Source organism: Pleurodeles waltl, chromosome 1_2 (assembly GCF_031143425.1).
Source record: "Pleurodeles waltl isolate 20211129_DDA chromosome 1_2, aPleWal1.hap1.20221129, whole genome shotgun sequence".
Classification (NCBI taxonomy): Eukaryota; Metazoa; Chordata; class Amphibia; order Caudata; family Salamandridae; genus Pleurodeles; species Pleurodeles waltl.
The window spans coordinates 1,195,952,609-1,195,974,220 of record NC_090437.1 but is presented as its reverse complement, the minus strand read 5'-3'; the positions used below and the strand labels follow the sequence as shown (position 1 = coordinate 1,195,974,220).

The 21,612-nt window shown below is 44.0% G+C and overlaps 1 protein-coding gene across 2 annotated transcripts in view; it reads left to right on the top strand.

Moving 5' to 3' along the window:
* The window catches only part of SH3BP2 (SH3 domain binding protein 2), a 190,700-nt gene that overhangs the window by 121,774 nt on the left and 47,314 nt on the right, over positions 1-21,612 (top strand). For both annotated transcript variants that reach the window (XM_069203586.1, XM_069203578.1), the window contains 2 exons: positions 6,674-6,813; positions 15,709-15,811. In XM_069203586.1, coding sequence (XP_069059687.1) covers positions 6,678-6,813; positions 15,709-15,811 — 239 coding nt within the window. In that variant the 5' untranslated portion in view covers positions 6,674-6,677. The remainder of the gene's footprint in view (positions 1-6,673; positions 6,814-15,708; positions 15,812-21,612) is intronic.

Here is a 21,612-nt window from a genome sequence, read left to right as displayed (position 1 = left end):
TGCTACAGAGAAGTGGCGCACACATAATCTCCAATTAGAAGTATTGAAACTCTGCTGAGAAATGCTGATCCTCTCCTTTTAAAGTTAAAGGAGTGCAGGCACTCAGTACTCGAGGGTACCTGCCCGAATACCCCCAGTGGTAAAGCCATGTACTTTTTGGTAAGCTTTGTGTAAACGCCAGGGATACAATCACTGCCTTACTTACCCACATCACAAAAAGGAGGGTGCGTCATTGCAGATTACACGTGATGCTCTCGGCGGCTCTATAACAGCGGGGCGGTTTCAGGGTAAGAACCGTACTTAACCCTTGCACGCTTTTGTGTCTTATCGCTGTGTGGGGGGTCGTTGTGGGAGGTGTATTGATAAACTTGGACATTTTAGAGATTACATTGAAAAATAAATAGTATTTGGTCAGGCTGAAAAACAGTTATTCGTTCTAGCTTCATAAGAGTTCTATTTAGTTATGTGTGTTGTGTGCGTGTTTATACATCACTATTAAAGTGTAACTTTACGTTGTATAATTATAGTTTTTACTGATGTATCAGAAAGTCGTTGACAAGTCTTTTGTTCGGAAAGTTTGTGGTTTTGGTCTAACTTTTCAGAATAAAGGCATAACAAATCTTTAGTTTAAGACAACAACTTAAATCTTCTGCAATTGCCCAACTATTGTCGGCGAACTCCCCGAACGCAAGACTCGTGAGCTCACGTATGATGTCACAGATGACCCCGCCCATGAAATTGCGTCACTAAAACTGCAACAGCAATGTCAATTTACATCGGTTCCAGATCTAAACAAGTGTGTAATTGAAGTGAAACATAATAAAAATAGCAATTTTGTCTGGGGGATTGCACGTACAAATGGTCACACAGAGCATTATTGTTTGCTGCTCTGGTGTTGTCACGTGCAGTGCCTGACGTCACGCGTGCGGTCAGGGTCAGTGCACGGGGGGGGGGGGGTAGAAAGCAGTAATGAACACTTAGCTCTCTGTGGCTGTGGAATGACTGGTTTTTAGGCTTGGCTTGCCTGTTTAGATGCCGGAGCCTCAGAATGGTTATATGGGCTGTGGTATGCAAAGTGCTGGTGTGGGCTTTGAGGTCGACTGGGTGAATTTTAGCCTTTGTACCTTACTTTACATTGGGCATCTTCCTCTTTACTGGTCTGACACTAGTAGAAAGCAGGTCCTGCCTAGGAAATACCAGTGGCCTCGCCTGGCCAAGTGCTTCATTTCAAAGCTCCCTCTCCATAACTTCTCACACTATCAACACATTCACAAAGCCAATAGGTCTGGCCTTAACAAGCTGGCGTGATAGTTTTTTTTTTTTTTTAATTGAAAACATTCGAGGAACAGATAAAATATGCCATCATCTAAAGTGGCTTGCTTATACTTGCAATACAATATTATATTTAAAAACATTAATCGATGTGGCTTTTTAATGACGAGCTCAAACAAGTCTTCATTTGAACCATGTATTTTATTACCATTATTTTTATTTGTAAAGGAGGCGAGAACCCATCACAGTCTTAGCTGCGGGCTGAAGTCGCTGGCAGCGCTTTATAACATACACATTAATTTTTAGAATGCAGGCACAGCAAATAGACAGTATTTAAGGTTATTTTGAAAAAAAATAAGGCGTACTTTCAAGTAACTTAACAGTATAAGAGGAGGGAACTTTAAAAAAATATATTTTTATTTGGTTTTGAAAAGGTGCATAACCTGACCATAGAAGCATCACATATTGGTGAATCAGCGCAAACAGAGCCCCAAAATTAGAGAGAAATCAGCAACAATCCCCTAGAAAGGAGCTACTTCTAGGCGCATTTGAACAAAGCACGTGAGCTTGGTGCAGTCTCATTCCAAGTGAACTCTTTCCCTTACTAGAGGGTCACACAGGAGACATGCACCGCAGCGCAGCTGTCAATAGTGCAGCAGGTGCAGTGGCACCGGGGCTCTGAGTTCTGAGAGGGCCCAAAGCGCACCAACAATTGCTGTATTTTACTATCAAACTAGAGAATGGAGGGACATTGTCTATGCTTGCACTAGTGCCCCTGGCACCCGGTGGTACACCAGTGACAATGTGCGCTTCTGGTGAAATACGTGGCGATACGTATTGATATTCCCTTTTCAGAGCCCGCTTTTTCGACCACCAACAAAATGGCGCACTGTGTTAATTTTTCGCTGCTGAAATCTGTGGTAACCTGCACCTCAGCCCTTTGGATTCCGGAAACCCTGGGTCTTCCGAGGTCAATGCATATTTGTGTGATGTAGCACCTATTCTGCACAGCTCGTAGAAAGGGCAAAACTGTGGACATGGGCGCTATTTAGAACCAAGTTGTTGTTAAACAACCTACACATAATCCGTTGTTTTTTTGCTGTGTGTCAATGTGGTATTTGAATTTAAGAGCAGAAGGCAAGTACAAGTTTAATTTCTGGTAAAACAAAGGTCACAGGTGTGCATAGATGGATGTGTGTCTTTTATTCAACCTGCACCAGGTTATTTGAGGAGGGTGAAAACTGCGATACATTGTTAAGCCTGAGGTGCAAAAAAGCTGACATGACAAGATTAACTAACTGTAATCATTGGTGTTCCCTTTGCTGTTTTTAAAACGCCTGCCAGTAACCAATGAGCAGTCATTACAATAATAACACGCTTGAACAGAGTAGTCTCGATGTGACTTAATCACCATTGATGATGTCTCCTGTGACCTGCAGGTCACCATTTGGAATTCCGGAGAGGGCTACTCTGTCGGTCAGAGGTCAGACAGAGTACTTACTCATTTTATATGCTCATGATAATGCTTATTCAGTTAATCAGTAGATTTGTAGAGCGCTTCTAGTCACCCGTGAGGGTATACAGGCGCTGGCAGGGTGCAGTTCATTAGCCAAATAGCCGGGTCCTCGGGGACCTTTGGAGCCCAGGAAGAGGTGGGGAGGTCCTGGGATGAAAGGGTAGGTCGTTCCATTTCTTCACTGGCAGGAAGACGAAGGAGCGACCCCTGATGACCTTGAATTGGCATCTTTTCTGTACAGAGAGTCCGAGGAGTTCCCTGATGTGGGTTCTTACTAGCGACCACGTTTAGTCACGGCAACATCTGTGTGAGTATGCGCTACATAAAGGTACATTGCTGTACTGAATTCATCGGCCTTAGAAGTAGGAATTACTTAGTGGGCCCTGGTGTATTTTTTTTAACTTGGGTTCTTCATATAACACTCCTATACCTTCAGAGGTGGTGACCCTCAGTTTGCCTCCATGGTGCCCCCTTTGCCACTTCTAACAGACCTTACTCGTGGCCGAAAAAGAATGTAAGTGCTAATGTGGAAATACATTTTCATGTTACCACGTTCAATCTAACGAAAAGCTCTTCCAACAGACTGAGCCCCGATTCTTGGCACCGTGTTATTTATGTAATTACTATTTTTCCGTAAAATGCTACAGGCCACCAAGAGGCAACCCGAGAGCGCTTATTTTTGTCGTGGCAGCTTCCACGTGGCCCCTGTTTGACTTTATCCATTGTAGACTGAAGCCCGACGTGACACAGCAATGCCGTCCCGTCATATTTCTTTCTGCTAGTGGTGTAACAAAGGGCCGGCGGTGCGGGGGGGCCCTGAGTACCAGGGGAGCCCCCTCAGCAGAGCGAGAGCTCCGGAGTGCGTCCGGAAGGGGGGCTCTCGATGTGCTTTGCAGGCTTCCCCTCCTCCCCCCCCCAGTTTCGTTACGCCACTGATCCCTGCCACTCTGTGAGCTGAGTATGTACTAAGTCTCAGCCACGCTACACACCTGTGGAAACCCGCCTTTCATGGCACAGCGGTGCACGGTGTTTGCACCAAACACTTCATTATAAACCGCGAGGACATGCAAAACTACAGTCCAGAAAGTGTTGGTGACTCAGTCCAGTGCACAGTCACAATGGACCCGAAGGAGTAAAAGCAAGCGTGGTACAAACCACACCGCTGTGCAGAAACGAGCGGTTTACAAACCGCACAGCAGTGCCTAGAAAGACTTCGCGTGATAAGCGTGCATGTGTCAGAGTGAGTGTTTCATACTATGATCCTACACACACTTACCACGAGACAGCAGGTGGAGGCTGCTAGCCACATCTAGACTGCTTGATCCTTCACTTTACAGGGCCTGCGTCCATACATGCCAAGCTTTACCTTTGTATGCTCAATACTGGTGTGCCAGGTGAATTCATACAGGCACTATTTCATGTAAATACGACCTCCTCTGTCCAGTCTGTTCATTTCCTTCTCGTTCTTGACACGTGGGACCTACATAATCTCAAGGGTTGTTTGACATTTCAGTATTTCTCTATCCAGGTTTCACCTTGACATACCTTTTTACAGTAATTCGCATGTTTCTGCCTCCTCTGCATAGAGTCTCTACTGACCATAGAGTCTGCTTTACTGGCCATTCCCTCAGCAGTCCTTGGTAACAGCTGAAGTGTGCCTCTCTTCTCTTAGCAAGTCTCTGGGCTTGTATCCATCACCCATCCTGTAGTGATGCTCAGGACATGTAACATCTGTCAATCATCCCTTGGTGACCTTCAGGTCACGCTCAGATCCATCACCCATCCAGCAGTGATCATCAGCACGTGCTAACATCCGCCACTCGTTCCTTAGTGATCCTCCGGACAAGCTCAGATCTGTCACTCATCCCTTAACGATCCTCAGGACGTGCTAACATCTGTCAATCATTCCTTGGTGACCCTCAGGTCACGCTCAGATCCATCACCCATCCAGCAGTGATCACCAGCACGTGCTAACATCCGCCACTCGCTCCTTAGTGATCCTCTGGACAAGCTCAGATCTGTCACTCATCCCTTAACGATCCTCTGGACATGCTAACATCTGTCAATCATCTCTTGGTGACCTTCAGGTCACGCTCAGATCCATCACCCATCCAGCAGTGATCACCAGCACGTGCTAACATCCGCCACTCGATCCTTGGTGATCCTCCGGACAAGCTCAGATCTGTCACTCATCCCTTAACAATTCTCAGGATATGCTAACATCTGTCAATCATCCCTTGGTGACCCTCAGTTCAAGCTCAGATCCATCACCCATCCAGCAGTGATCACCAGCACGTGCTACCATCCGCCACTCGTTCCTTAGTGATCCTCCGGACAAGCTCAGATCTGTCACTCATCCCTTCACGATCCTCAGGACACCTACAGTTTTACCACCAGTCCCTTGGTGAGGCTCCAGGTTTGCTCAGATTTACCACCCATCACTCTGTGATTCCCCGGGTGGGAGAGAGACCCTCAGAAGAGGAAGGGCGACAGCTACAGTGACTGTAGGAAGACACTGTCCCCCGCCTCCAATTCCTCTGAGGTTATTTTGCTCACATTTGCATTGTTAGGGTGTTGGTCTAAGAGTGCATGGATATCTGCTGGTGTTTTGGACGTTCTGCATGATCTGTTTGCATGTGTGCACGGGTATTGTTTATATCTGTGCATGCATATAGAAATGTCACAGACTAGCATTGTCCGTGTTTGTTAGGCCTTAAATCACAACTATAGTGTCCCTGGACTGATGTTCTGTAAGGGTTTTCTTATATTTTTTCCATAATAACTGATATTCATAGAATTAGGTTGCTATGGCCGACTGTATTAGTTATCTCTGAGTTCTGTAAACTCACATAAGACGTAGCTTGCTGTTATGACAAAACGCCATGGCAGTACAATACAAACTGACACATTACAGTTGCAAAAAGCGTTTTGGTCCTACATGGGATTTATAAGGGGTCCAAGGCGGGTTTCAAGTTGCTCTGATGACAATAACCTAAAAGCTTGGCGGCTGAGTGGTTTGTAGTTGCCACTACAAATCTGAGATGCTTTGATTGAATAAACTTAGCTGTGTTCAGAAATGCTATTGTTTGATCTTTTGAGACGCCAAGGTCTTAGCAGAGCTTGGTTGCCGAGATTTCCCAGGAGCTGAGGGTTAACCTGTTGCTGTCCTGCCAATTCCAGCATGCACGGTGCCCCCTCAAAAATATCTTAGCTAATTAGAGCATCAGATTGAGTTTACAGAGCAGACATACTGTAGGTTCTCGCTCGTCCATTAGATGTCACTCAGAGCCCCCCCTGAGGATGAAGAATAACAGGCCCATCTATTCTGCCTGTATCTTTGCCTGCTTTGACATTTTAGATTCCATAGTCTCCAACTCTGTCTTTACTCCCACACTAGATTATGGCAAAAGCCACACCCATGGCTTTTTAAACTAGGAAAAGTAAAATTGGTAAGTACTGCATACTGGGAAGCACCATCAAATAGTTGTGCACCTGCATGGAGTAGACGCACCATCCTAAACTGTGAGCCCCTCTCATATTGCTAAGTCTGTTGACTGGACTAATCATATTTCGTTGGGTTGTAGAGAACAGCATCGCTGTGTCAGCATTGTAAAGGTTTGCAGCAAGGGAAAAAGTGAGTCCATGGAAGTAGTCTGATTTCCGAATTCTGTGGACAAGAATAAACAGGGACTTTTTGGATGCGTCCTTTATGCTTAGTATAAACACTTTGTGTCTGGAATCTCTGATGACCTGCTTCCTTGTGGTACAGACAGCTCTTTAGCATTATTTTGTTGGTCATTAACATTTTCCTTTTAGGCATCACCGGAGAATATGTTCTGTTCATCGAGATCCTTACAGTTGTTTCTGTGTCTCGTCTATCCGCAGACCAATGGCAGGCGTAGAACTCGCCTGGCCCATTCCCATGAAGGCCATTGGAGCGCAGAACCTGCTAACCATGCCGGGGGGAGTCACAATATCCGGCTACCTGCACAAGAAGGGAGGCACACAACTCCAGCTCTTAAGATGTAAGTTAAGAAAGGTTTATGTCTGTTGTTGTTCCTTATATATCCGAAATTATACATTCTGGGGGTATTTGCCTGCTTATGTAGGCTGGTGTGGTCATAGCAGTGTCCCATCACACTAGGAAATTCCTATTTGTCAGGTGTGATTTCTGTTGAATTTCCTCTACCTCTAAAAAGTATAAGAAATATACTTGACAAAACATCCTATATCTGAGAACTATCAAACTGTGTTCACTATTTTTTCCAAGCTATTATAATGTACCCAAATTCTCCTCTATAACATCCCAATTCTAGAGCGTAGTTTACAGGGAGCACAAGCCGTCTCCGTTTACGTTTCTGAGCATGAAGTTCTCACATGTTGATATACTGTAGTAAATACATGGTAGTGCTTTAAAGTATTTCAAAGCGACCCCTTCCTCCCCCATCGTTATCCCGTGACCTGAATCAATTCTCCATGTCTAGAAGAAGCTGTTAATGGAAACCCTTGTGATCCCCCTCCGGAATGTTCCTCGATCACACACTTCAGCGCAGTGTTTCCCACTGTGTCACGTTGCCAGAGAGACGTGGAGGCGTCTCATGAGGTGTTTGCTCACTGGTTCTTTCACTTGCCCATCAGTTTGGCATCAACCAATGTGACGTTCTTGAATACAGAATGGGTTACGTGTCAGTTTCTGTGCTTTTCTGGACGTGTCTGTCTTTGACCCAGTGATGGAGCAGCATCTGGGCCTGCAGCTGCGGTAGTATTGCCATTCAGTCTTCTGTAACGGCTGCATGTTAGTCTGTTTCTGGTGCGCTTTGTGGTGCAGTCAATCTCTGGTTACACAGAGCTGATCTTACTGGTGACAACTTCTGTGGTAGTGGCGCCTTGGTTAAATCCTGGGGGGCGGCTGGGGGTGGTGTCTGTCTGTCTGGTATTCTCATTGGTGGACGGTTCAGTGGCACCAACCTGTCAGATTCTCAGACAGAATTGTAACCTCTCTGCTCCTCCTGGTGTCAGACTTTCTACAGTCCTTTCCATGACCACTGTGCATTTTCTAATCTTTGGTGATAGGAACTGCAGCCACATTAGGCTCTTGAGGGTAAGCGGGCAGGTATTGGGCCTACATTGGTGAAGATGGGCTTCATATGTAGGGTCTGCGGTGCGTGGCTGGAATACACACAGGCAAGGTGTTTCTGTTCTGCGGTATTTTGTGCCTTGTATTTTCAGTAATGTGCGGCTTGCTGTAAGTGTGTGTGTGTACTTGTGCTGTTATTCTCCGGTGCGAGTGCAAACGATTACTGATGTTGGGATCTCTGGCACCAGTCGGGTCCGTTGTGGATGTGGTTATGGGTAGGTAGGCGATGTATATAACCTGGAGATATTTTAGAGGTTGATTCATCAGTAGACTGTGAGTGTGTTTATGCATTTGTAAGGGAGATGCATGTGTACTTGTCCCCACCGAGTGAGACAAGTACCTCGTCCTTTTTCCTTGTAGACAATCCTGGCAGGTGGGACGGACTGTGGTCATGTTTTTTCCATTTTTTCCCTTTGTGTTTTAACATTTACTTTTTTTCTTGATGCCACAATGAGTATGTTGTATTTTTACATATCAACATGGCCTTCAGTCTGGGCCATGTGTGGGGCATTTGTCTTGTAGCTCACATAGAAGTTGGGGCTGTGGCAACAAACATGTCCACAAACGGCTGTGTATGAAGTCTGTGCGTTTTTATTTTGTACAGGCAGTGTAGCACAATTGTTGGGGAATCATATTTTTTTTCAGACTTTGTCAGGTTGGTCCAGCATTCTTGTATTTGTTTCAAGGGGCGGCTCCTCAGTAATGGCAGAGGAGACCGGCACCCTCCCACCCCACCCCGGTCAGTCAGGCAGTGACAAATAAAATTATAATAAAGTACTTTTGTTGTCATTTTATTTGTCCCTGTCTGACAGCACTTCTAGGGCGGTGCGGGCCGGGCCATAAGGAGAAGGAGTGGTGGGCACTGCAAAGTGCCCATGTTGGTTTGGGCGTCTGTCTTAGGCAAGCCAAACCAACATGCGCACTTACATTTCACCAACCTAGCTGTGTTACACAGCCGGGTTGAAGAAATGGCACAGGCTCCCTGTGCCTGAGCGAGCATCAAACCAGCCCGCTCAGGCCAGTCCCGGTGCTGCTCTCATGCATGCTTTAGCATGAGAGCAGCATACGGATTGGGAGCCTGTGCCCCAGTGACTGCTGGGAGGACGAGGAGCGATGGAGGCGGCTGGGATCGGCAGGCAGGTACTTTATTTTTTTTAATTATTATTATTTTTAACTCCCTGCCCCACCACCCTTGATCGGCGGCAGCTGCCACTGTTTGTTCCTGTGTGTTGAATCTTACCATTCGTGGTTTTGCCATCGGAACAATGTATTGAGGACCGCTCCATCTAAGGCGCTGGATAGGCTTACATTGAGGGTTTAGGTATGGGTAGATGCAAAGAGAGGTATGGGTTGTTTTAGTGGTGCGTGGTGGTAAAGAAAGATTAGGAGAAATATATCAAAAAAACAGGGGCTGGGGGTCCTACCTCAGATATACTTATCATGCGTGGAAAAGGCATGCGGTTTAACATCACGCAACTATATTTTACCGGTACGGCCTGCATTGTAATGTCCCAGCCGGTAAAAAGATTAGGAAAATCACCTAAGTCGGTATTTTTTTTCCCTTAACCGCACATTGTCCTGTAAATATAAGAAGAAAGTACTTTTAAAATGTGTCTTCGTTCTGCCTTTATCATGACCCCTGACTAATAATTAAAGTAAACTAGGACAGAAGGACCGTATTAAAACCAAAACCGTTGATCTTATTTAAAATTCTATTTTATCCTTTTCGGAAACTTAAAAGGTGGATAATAAAGGTCTGGTATTTTTCTGTGGGAAGGTGGCAGCCTAACATCACCAGGTGTGAAATCTTTGACCATAAATCTTATTAACGTTAGTTCTACACTTCTGCTGTGGAAGTACTCTATAAAGCAGTCTACCACTGCAAGGTATTTTGGTTTCAGATTAGGATCTCCAGACTAAAGGCTAAAAAAGCAAGTTAAAGCTAAGCATTTGCAATGCAATGGATCTTGCGTTTGCTCGAGTTAGAGCTATTAGCGTTGTAAATTCCTAACTGGACTTTGCTTGCCACATATATTGAAAATGAAAAGTAAAACGGTTGATACAAGCAAGCTGATTCAAAGCGCCACGGCTGCTATGAGCATGAGGGCGAAAGAGAGACACAAAAGGAAAAAGAAGTTCACTTAAAGTCAAACGTATCTACAAAAGTGCAATTATCTATGTAACAGGGTCGATAGCCAAAGCGGTAAAAAAACTGCCCCAAAGAGGGACAAACGTAAAGCTTTTAACAATGATAAAGGATTTTTGAAAGGCAAGCCCACGAACGAGTCCTAGTGATGGGTGTGAAGTGTGCGTCGATAAAACCCCACAGATAGATTACAACAGGCTAGAGCGCTTGCACGCTCAACCTAAAAAACGAGGCAGACTCCCGACAGTGTCCCTATCATGGGAGGGTCAACAAATCATTCCTACTCCACAATCTCGTGTTTGTGACCTGTCGCAGGCAGGCTGCGGGGGAACCGGGAAGCACGCCTCCCACGCAGAGTACCCCCATCTCCCCGGCCTGGGGCCCATGACCCCGCGTGCACTGGATGAGACACGAACAAAGGTGGAGGGGGGGGCTTGGGTTACTATTCCAAAAATATGTAAAATAGTTAGTGCTGCCCCTGTGGAAAAAGCACAAGGGATCTGACTGAACTTGGGGCATCCGCAGAGCACTGCTTTGTTTGTTTGCATGGCCTGCTCTTCACGCTGGGTTCCCTTCACAGACCCGGCCCTCACGCTGCCACCATTTTCCTGGCACGCGCGGTCAGTACCTGACCAAGCTAAGAAGGACCAGTGATGAAACCAGTTCCTTTGAATGGGAAGCACTCGCCACCCCCAGTCTCAGTAACCTTAATTCACCACCAAAGTAGCCAGTCGCAGTAGCGCAGGGAATCCACCTTCTGTGCTAGCAGCTAAGCACCTTATCGACAGAGCAAGTCAGAGAGGCCTCGCCTTGCCAAAACAGACTGAGTGCTTAACATTACAGGGGTGGAATTTCGCTGCAATTGCGTTTTATATTCTCCCATATGACCAAATTGGATTAAAGTTTAATTACTTTTAGGGGATGGTCTGACTTTTAAACCTATCCCCCCTAGCGATTCTTTTGAACGTACCCGTCCTTCCAGAGCCCTTGGTGTTGACATTTGGAGTTGTGTTATGTAGTTTTATGTAAACTGAAGGTCGACCCTTTGCTGTAATTAGTGTTGTCCAGAAACACAGTCCCAGTCTTCCCCACCCCTTCCGGGCAGGGCAGAAGTTGTGTAAAACAAAAACAAAAAAGTGAGGGTACTAACCATCTTAGGCAGTCGGCAAGTGGTGACATTACAGTCAGATATGAAGATCTCACACATATGTTTAGTAGGCCTATCATGAACATTTAAGCACATTACAATATTTAACAAATTAGATTTTTTCTGGGTTGTGCCAGGCGTTGCGCCTGGCACAACCCAGAAAAAATCTAATTTGTTAATTCTGCCACAAAGAAATTGCAACCAATTGCGCAGAAGCAAAGCAGATCCACTGCCATGTTTCTCCTTGATTCCAAAATCTACAATTTAAAATGTTATGGCACCTGCTGCAGAGATCTTTGTGCCTCCAGTAAATCTCAGGGAATATTAATAATGGTAAGATAACTCTGGAGGTTAGCGCTTTTGCTTGAGAGACATGTTTTATATAGTCCTAGAATTGAATCAGAGTAGTATATAAGGTTAATGTGTGGCCTGCGAAGCGCATCATATAACATGCATATTACACTTTTATTTTATCTCTATACGTACACGAGTTACTGCTTTTAATAACGATCATTTTGTTACCTGCAGTTCACAAATTGTAATCCTTGTAATATAGCACAGTGAGCTATGAAGGACATGCGACTCCTACACCTTGTAATCCTCCCTGTCTTATGTAACCCATCTTGTACATTGATTTATACTCTTACATTATATCAATGTGTGTTATGTAAAGCGCTCTGACACCCTGCATTGGGATGAGTAGCGCTATAGAAGCAATCAAATAGTGGTGTTTAAAATGTTGTTTGAGTAAATACTGGGACAGACCAACATATCTGACATTGTTACAATGTATGCATCTCTGTCATGTGCAGGGACTGAACAAAGTCAAAAGCATGCCTCTCTTAAATATCTGTGAAGGCCTAAGAGCTTCTGAGTGAGTCTGGAGGGGGGCCCTCCGTGTACCGTGCGGGAGGGGTGGGGCTCAGGTTTTGTTACGCCAGTGACGTCCACCACATGTGGAGATCAGACTCGGGGCTCTATCAGTATCTGTGGCAGTTTTCCTGTTTGGTCGGGTCCAATCACTTTGTTGTCACATAATCCCTGTGTTTACATTGAGAGTTGTTTGTATAATAACACAAATAGGTTTTATGTCCTGTTAGGGAGTGATCTAGTATGCGGTTGGTGGAAAGCCACCGCGGCTCCGTCCTGAGTGTATGGACACCCTCCTGGCTCCATCAAGCGTGGTTGAGCAGCAAATGATAAATCCTATCTGTAGTAGAGCTATCGGAGCGCGAGGCCTCATAGCAAATGCTGCTTTTCACACCGCTCACGGTGAAATCCTGATAGGCTGAGGTTCAAGCTAGGTGCTGTTGTATTGGCTAGATGAGCCAAGGGATCCTACGTCAAGCTTCACTTAATAAAACCACACTCAATTGTCATATAAACCGATTCATCATTTGCTACCCCGGCGGTTCAATGCTTCTGAAACAGTGCCAGATCCTGAAGTATTGGAGTATTTCACGTTATGTTACTGACATAGTGCCGGTATGGCGCTATAACACTTTCTTCTTCTGTTCTCCTTTATTACACTGCCTGTTTGTCTTCTTCTGGCACAAATATTGGGACAATGTTCTTGCCAGAGCAATAATTTGGCCACATTTACCTCTGAGGGTAGGGGACAGGAGGAGATGGCACATTCCCACATTTTCTCAGCAGAGGGGCAGTGTTCAGCATTGACTTCCTCTGTCAGTGCAGATCGGTCCTGGCTGAACGCTGTGTCCCTCCCTTTGTAGTTTGCATTTCCTCTACCAATAATATTTGCGCTGGAGCCCTGCCGCGTGTCTTAAGTGAATGCAAGGAATTAAGATGGGTGACCAGAACTTTAAAACCAAAACCGAACATTTTACAAACATAGAAGTAGGACTACAATTTTGCATCGACTGTGGGACATAAAAATACAGGAGTGTTCGCACATTTGCTCACAAATAATAAGGCACTATGGAGAATTAAATGCAACGTTTACACACAGTTTCGTGTGTTTTATTGAATTGCTTTCTGCTAGAGGTAGCCATTTCTACCGCCATCGTTCTCCGTCGACCCTCTCTGAAAACAGGGCGTGATTTAAATTTACAGAAGCCCCCAGGACACATGATGAAAAACGGGTAAATCTGGGACATCTAGTCACCCTACAGTAGGAGCCCCGCAACCCTAAATTTGAATTGTAGTCTATGTACAGTGCCCCTTGCCCTGTTTATTTCGCATCTCTCCTTGTCAACTTTAACCTGGTAAAGAAAGCCAAAACGAACTTTCCACTCGTTTTTACAACCAGTGCAAAAATCTTACCCAATAAAACCTTTAAAACAGTGTTCAATCGTTAAATAGACTGAACCTACAAAATAGCCAAAGATAGACTGGGGAATTTATGTAAGTGTTTGAAAAACCTTTCACTGTAGAGAGTGATTACTTACGTCGCAGTGTCTGGTAGTGTCTACTTGTTACCCTTTGATATGAAAGTGCACATTACTCTGTAGGTATTCCACATTGACATTTTATTTTTATTTTATTGTGTTTTTGTTTGGTGAAACCCTTACACCAAAGGGATGTTATGGTTTGTTAAAGGCCCTCCTGACCATGTATAACTAGAGAGAAGTGATGTTGGAGTGGGCACGGGAGAATGAAAGAGTATACAATTACAGGGAGTGCAGAATTATTAGGCAAGTTGTATTTTTGAGGATTAATTTTATTATTGAACAACAACCATGTTCTCAATGAACCCAAAAAACTCATTAATATCAAAGCTGAATATTTTTGGAAGTAGTTTTTAGTTTGTTTTTAGTTTTAGCTATGTTAGGGGGATATCTGTGTGTGCAGGTGACTATTACTGTGCATAATTATTAGGCAACTTAACAAAAAAAAATATATACCCATTTCAATTATTTATTATTACCAGTGAAACCAATATAACATCTCAACATTCACAAATATACATTTCTGACATTCAAAAACAAAACAAAAACAAATCAGTGACCAATATAGCCACCTTTCTTTGCAAGGACACTCAAAAGCCTGCCATCCATGGATTCTGTCAGTGTTTTGATCTGTTCACCATCAACATTGCGTGCAGCAGCAACCACAGCCTCCCAGACACTGTTCAGAGAGGTGTACTGTTTTCCCTCCTTGTAAATCTCACATTTGATGATGGACCACAGGTTCTCAATGGGGTTCAGATCAGGTGAACAAGGAGGCCATGTCATTAGATTTCCTTCTTTTATATCCTTTCTTGCCAGCCACTCTGTGGAGTACTTGGACGCGTGTGATGGAGCATTGTCCTGCATGAAAATCATGTTTTTCTTGAAGGATGCAGACTTCTTCCTGTACCACTGCTTGAAGAAGGTGTCTTCCAGGAACTGGAAGTAGGACTGGGAGTTGAGCTTGACTCCATCCTCAACCCGAAAAGGCCCCACAAGCTCATCTTTGATGATACCAGCCCAAACCAGTACTCCACCTCCACCTTGCTGGCGTCTAAGTCGGACTGGAGCTCTCTGCCCTTTACCAATCCAGCCACGGGCCCATCCATCTGGCCCATCAAGACTCACTCTCATTTCATCAGTCCATAAAACCTTAGAAAAATCAGTCTTGAGATATTTCTTGGCCCAGTCTTGACATTTCAGCTTGTGTGTCTTGTTCAGTGGTGGTCGTCTTTCAGCCTTTCTTACCTTGGCCATGTCTCTGAGTATTGCACACCTTGTGCTTTTGGGCACTCCAGTGATGTTGCAGCTCTGAAATATGGCCAAACTGGTGGCAAGTGGCATCGTGGCATCTGCACGCTTGACTTTTCTCAGTTCATGGGCAGTTATTTTGCACCTTGGTTTTTCCACACGCTTCTTGCGACCCTGTTGATTATTTTGAATGAAACGCTTGATTGTTCGATGATCACGCTTCAGAAGCTTTGCAATTTTAAGAGTGCTGCATCCCTCTGCAAGATATCTCACTATTTTTGACTTTTCTGAGCCTGTCAAGTCCTTCTTTTGACCCATTTTGCCAAAGGAAAGGAAGTTGCCTAATAATTATGCACACCTGATATAGGGTGTTGATGTCATTAGACCACACCCCTTCTCATTACAGAGATGCACATCACCTAATATGCTTAATTGGTAGTAGGCTTTCGAGCCGATACAGCTTGGAGTAAGACAACATGCATAAAGAGGATGATGTGGTCAAAATACTCATTTGCCTAATAATTCTGCACTCCCTGTATTTAGTCCCATACATTCAGTTGTAAGCTTTTAACTTTTCACAGATTTTCAGGAAAATACAATTTTGAGGGTCTTATGGAAAAATAGGACGTTTTGCTCATATCACTTTTCTTAGACCGGTTTGACCCAGGCACCAAGGAATGCACTCTTGTCTGGTGTATATAGCAGAGGCTACTAACAAATAGAAGGGCACAGAAACTGGTGGGCAGAATTTTTATTCTCCTTTGACCTCTACCACTATTATGTTGTTATAATTGTGCCGACGTTTCTTATTTCCTCCTTTCTGTCTTTCAGGGCCCCTGAGATTCGTGATCATACACAAGGGATGTGTGTACTACTTCAAGAGTAGCACGTCCGCCTCCTCGCAAGGTGCCTTCTCGCTCAACGGCTACAATAGGTTGGTATTATTGTTGTTATAGTGCACCAAGGTGTCTTGAATCTTCTTTAGGAAAAGGGATGTTCGGAGTGAATATAGTTGACTGAAAGCTATTGATGACAATTGCGGGTCAAATATATATGTAGCCTGTGACTTTTCTGGACAGGAACATCTTCAGGCCAGAACACCATTTTCCAAAATCCACCTTGAGGTAGAGGCATATGAGGGCAACTGCAAAGTGAATATCCTTGTGAACGCAGGGACCTCTTCCATGACCACTTTTACCTAGGCCAGTACCAGAAAGTCAACTCTAGGGGCAGGATGGGATGGAAGCACACGCTGGGTCAGGTGTCTGGGGGAAATAGGATGCAGATGTGCTGTGCCTTTGGTATCCACAAGAGTATTTTGAAATGGGTCCTCCAAGCAACAAGTAACGAATGAAGAGACTTCCATGCTGGTGTGATAGCATCTCTTCTGGTTAGTCCAGAGATGAGGAGAGCTTCATTTCGGTTTCATCTCAATTTTAGCTGTTTTACTTCCTCATTTTGTTTTTCCAAAAGGAATCATAGGGAGTATTTTGGTCAGCCCTTTCCATTCACTGGTCTTAAGGGCCATTCACATTTTCTTTTCTCCACCACTGCATGGTGCAATGGATCTGCCCCTTTAGCCATTGACTATCTTCACTAAGAATGATGGCGTTTTGCTCTTCCACATGGGCACATAGGCCAATCTCTGCTTGTTTTTCATTTTTAAATGTATTATTGCGATGGATCATTTATTTTTGCAAATCTGTGCATCATTTTTAGAGTTTTTACTTTGTGTTACTTTTCATTGCACTCACAATTTTAATAGGTAGTGCATATGTTTGCAAAAAAAGGTAAAAAAAAAAATCAAAGGCCTGCTTAGGCTAGATAGACTTATTGGGATTGATGGTGCTTGCTTATTTCACTTCCTTGCTTTTTACAATCAGAGATTTCGTATAGAAGCTGTCTGTACAGTTGTGTTGTGCTCTTCAGAAATTAAAAGGGACACAAAGTGGTAATTTTTTAGAGTTTCTATTAAATAGTCAACAATTTCTACCCGTTGCCTATGCTTTTTCGTTCTGGATAACCACACCGAGCAGCATCCGCTGTGTTGACCCAGGAAAGAAGAACACAGCGCAGCTGAACTACAAACGAAAGACTGAGCGTACTGTTTCTGCTTGGCATGACTGTTTCCAGGAATCTTAAACTAGCCAACGCATCGAACAAAGGTGACAGCGTACAATGGTGTAACTGAAAGAGCGAATACGGACACATTCTTTGTTTTAGGTCCGTAGGCTTCCTTCCTGGACTTTTTGTGGCTTACAGATAACCCATTTCCTTAGGAAGTTGTTTCATCCACAGGAGGTGTCGTTTCTGTTGCATCACTGTGTACATCATCCTCTTCGACTTAATACTCCCAGTCATCAGCAAAGGATTCGAAGCACATGAATCGTTCCTTCTGCGGAGACTTTTTTTGGTTATGACAAAGTAGCAAATAAATGCTTCTGACCTAGACACTTCCATAAAAACCACTACTGAGCTTTAGGCTTCATTTTTTTTTTTCAAATGCCGCAAGCCAAGACATTTTTAATTTTTAGTATAAGGCAGTGCGCAGCATGAGGTTGGGGTATGCATGGGGGTTGGTTGCAGGGTCTGGCTGCTTCAGCTGTGCGTGTCGGTGGTTGTACTAATGTACGGTATTTACATATTACTTTATGTTAAAAAAAAATTGAAATTCACTGAGTTTAACACAGGTTACAGCAACGTTCTAGTTAGGTTCACGTTTTACTCAAGTTTTCCCACCCCCAACCCCCACTTTCCCCAGCATGCACCCAACCTCACGCTGCACACGGCCATTGCCTGTGTGCATTGGCGGTATGATGTGCGAGATGGTGAGTTTTCTCCTATTGGGCTTTGGATCCATGGATCCACTGCAGGTTTACACAAGGTCGCACTGTGTGCGGCAGTGTATTAATTTTTTTCCCACAAGGGTCCCCTTTCAGACTCCTCCGAGGGTCCTATGGGGGTCAGGTTACCTCTATCCTGACCCCCTATGTATGTTTTTATTTTTTTTCTCCCTAGGGGCTGACAGCAACTTTCCTTTTAGGTCTCGGCCAGCCAGTCAGGGCCTTGCTTTTTGCTCTGATGCGCAGGTACTCATGGATTCGCGTCCCTAGATATCTATATTTTTTCCCTTTAATATCTCCAAAACTACAGAACAGATTTACCCAAAATCATAAAAAGCACACACTGGACCAAGATATAGTTTCCTGCCAAATTTGGTGCAGTTCCGTACAGTTGTTCGGGCCGTACCCATGTCTAAACATTGCAAAATTCCCATATACATAGAATTGAAAAAGTGTTTTGAGACCCCCCTGCTTTTCTCGGCCCCCACTTAATGAATCACCACAAAAATTTCCAGACAGCTACTAAAGTAACCTGTACATGATGTTGGAAATTTTCATGAAGATACGTCAAAAGGCGCTAAAGTTATTAGCAACGCAATAATGCTTAGTCTCTGGGAAAAGTTGGTCCTAAATATAAATATATATATACACTACAGCCAACCCCCTTTACCATAGATCAGTTGTTGTGTCATTGACATTTTTCTTTTGCCAACTAAGCATGGGTTATCGATCAGCTGACTTCAGCCATTGTCTAACCTCCGTGTGAATGATGGCATTCTGCTCAACAAGCACATCCACACAAAATAGTTCCCTTCTGTAGCAGTAGCAAGGATTACCATAGCAAAATTTGTAGAAGGAGTAGGAAATGTGGCCTAATGGCCACATCTGACGACTTTGTAACTGCGGAACTAGGTTCAAGATAAGGCATCTCTCAACATCCTGTGATTCTAGGTAAATCACTTAGTCTCCCTGTTTCTTTAAAAAACAAAAAATTGGCACCTTGTGTATTGCAGTTTTGTTTTCATGTGAAGTTACTAATGCCTTTAGGCCAAGTTTGAGTTACTTAAAACTGTAACAAATAAAACAAAAATTGCCTCACGATGCACAGCAAGCACGCAAATGCACAGCATGAACTTGACTTCATTTTAGAGTGCCGCTGGTCTGTGCCTCACAATCTCTTATCACATAAGAAAGAATCAGTGGGCAAACGTTCATGAGCATTTTGAAGTCATGCTATTGCCTTAAACAGTATATCTAACTTGAATCATGAGTTGCAGTCACATCAGGAGGACTCGTAGTCATGTAGTTCAGCTGCAGACAGGAACCATTTCTCTGTACTTTGTCAAGGGACTTTTGTGTGCTGTGAACTTTGGAAACTTCTCTGCCTCCATTCCACCTGTGAACAGGTCATAATTGGTTTCTTCCTCACAAGTATACGTTTTTTTAAAACTGTCACAAACCCTTTGGGTGAACACTCCAAAACAGCTTCCTGCTGCAGTTTATTAATATAGCCTTATAACCCGCTGCTGAGGACTATTCCGGCTGTCAAAGGCCCTGAACCAGAGTTATAGGTTTGAGCCGCAGGCAAGGGCCTATAACAGGGGAGAGGGCCTTTACCAACTAGTATTGACTACAGCAGAAGGGCTTTGAGGCTATCAGAACATTCCATCCACTGAGGGTAGAATGTACTAATGTACTAAATTAAAAAGGGAGGGACAGAAAGACATACGTTGGAATGTTGGAGCCGAAGGTTTATCCCGGCCATTATTCGCCCTGAGCCACTTCATTGTCTTTAGTGGCGCTCCCGACATTCAAATGTTCCAACATTGCTTATTTATTTGATTGTGGTTTTGTGTAGCTAGTACCAGACCCACCAGGCCAATAGAAATGTTCCCAGTGTAATGTAGATATTAAAATATCATAAGAGAATAACACAAGGATCTCGAAACATCATGGGTTGCTGTAAAGATAAGAGCAGTCCAGAGAAGAGGCAGATTAAGCACAAGTCCAAATGTCTAGATAAGTAGGTCAAAATGTTGAAGGGTTCCGAGTATTTTTGGTTCTGAGTATTTTGGTTTGGCATAGTGACTATATAGGGTATATGTCCGAGATCGCTTTCAGCGCACTACCTAGTTTTGAAATTAACAGCCGAGGTAGGGACGTGCAAAGTTTTTACTATGCGAGCAGACTCTTAGATTGAGATTATTGGCCGACCCTTAGTTTGCAGGGTTTGAATTCTCGCACATCTGTTCTCTGGTGTAGTTGTTCACAGCATCTTCCAGTATTCTCCCAGGAGTGCTAGTTACTGTAAATGTTAGCAATATATTTTTTTGCAACTACTTTTAAAAGTGATGAGAAAGTACTGATTTTTCCATTGAAAACCTAGCTTTGAAGTCCTGTAATTGGTCAAGAGAAAAAAACTTCACTTTGTTTTGAGTTGCAATCCAGTTTCTTCAGTTCTCTACAGTCCTTAATATTCATTGCAGCCCTAACTTGAGATTTGGCAACACAAGCACGATAAAGACAATTGGCAAGGAGTGGCCTAGCAATGTTATCAAGGGCCTCCAGGCAAGCATAGAAGCCCTCCCCCCCCACCATTGGGGAGCATGAGGTGTGGAAGCCCAGACCCCTAGATTCGTCCCTTACAAATTGCCCTTATCATGCATATTAAAGCACAGTAACCCTAAGAAATTGACTGTAAAGCAACTAAGAGGGATTTCAAAAAGATTCCTGTGATTTTTGATTTACAGAGCGAGCCTAATACTTCCACTTACCTCCTGCACGCCAACGATTTAAAAAATAATAGAGCCAAATAATTCATTTTGTAGCACACACTCCCTGCAAAATTGTGGAAACAATGAGTTTTGCGGTCTGTTCATATAGTCTGAGTATGTAATTTAGAATGTATAAAGTACCTTCCTTCACCTCTGTCTTTTAATTCCAATCCGTTTTCCAACCTGACCATTTGCTAGTAAATTTTTGAGCTAACGTACAATGCAGAACTATCCTTTGAGTTACATTTTTAAGAATCAAACACCAAAGTTGCTTAATTTCCTAGCAGAGACATTACAAGTTAAGATAAACGCTAGATCTCTTAAGGCACACTGATCTTAGACCCCTGGTGCCTGGCCTGGCTTTTAGAAAACAGCACCTTGCATGGTGGGGTTTCAGAACCAATATTTACAATGTTAAAAGTGAAACTATGACTGCAATATGGTGTTGCATAAAATCAAAGACCTAAGGCAGAATGCCGGTATCATATGATAGAGTGTACTTGCAGATGCACATTCAGCAGAGCTGCAAGCTTCACTCACATATACAAAAGAGGTGCAGCAAAGACAATAGCAGAGCTATCTTTCCTATACCTCACAAAGCAGGTATATAAAGCAGTACCACAGGATTTCCTCACACATAGAGAACATGCACAGCTTAGGTGGGGTGCATAGGCAACTGCAGTGCAAGCTTCATTCACAGTGGCGTAACAAAACTTGAGGGGGCCCCCTTCAAATTTCCATTCAGAGGCCTGCTGCCTGTGCACAGTGTACTGTGCTGTGGGGGGTTCCCTGGAGCTTGGGGGCCCGCACCGCAAGGGCTGCAGGGATCTTTGTTACGCCACTGTTCATTCACATATACAGAAGAACCATAGCAAAGACAGCAGCAGAGCTATCTTTCCTATACCCAACAGAACAGGTATAGAACACCTGAATGCAAGATCCCCTCACACACACAGAACATACACAGCTCAGGTCGGGTGCACAGACAGCTGCAGCGCAAGCTTCATTCACATATACAGAAGAACCATAGCAAAGACAGTAGCAGAGCTATCTTTCCTATACCCATCAGAACAGGCATATAACGCAGCAATGCAAGATCCCCTCACAAACAGAGAACA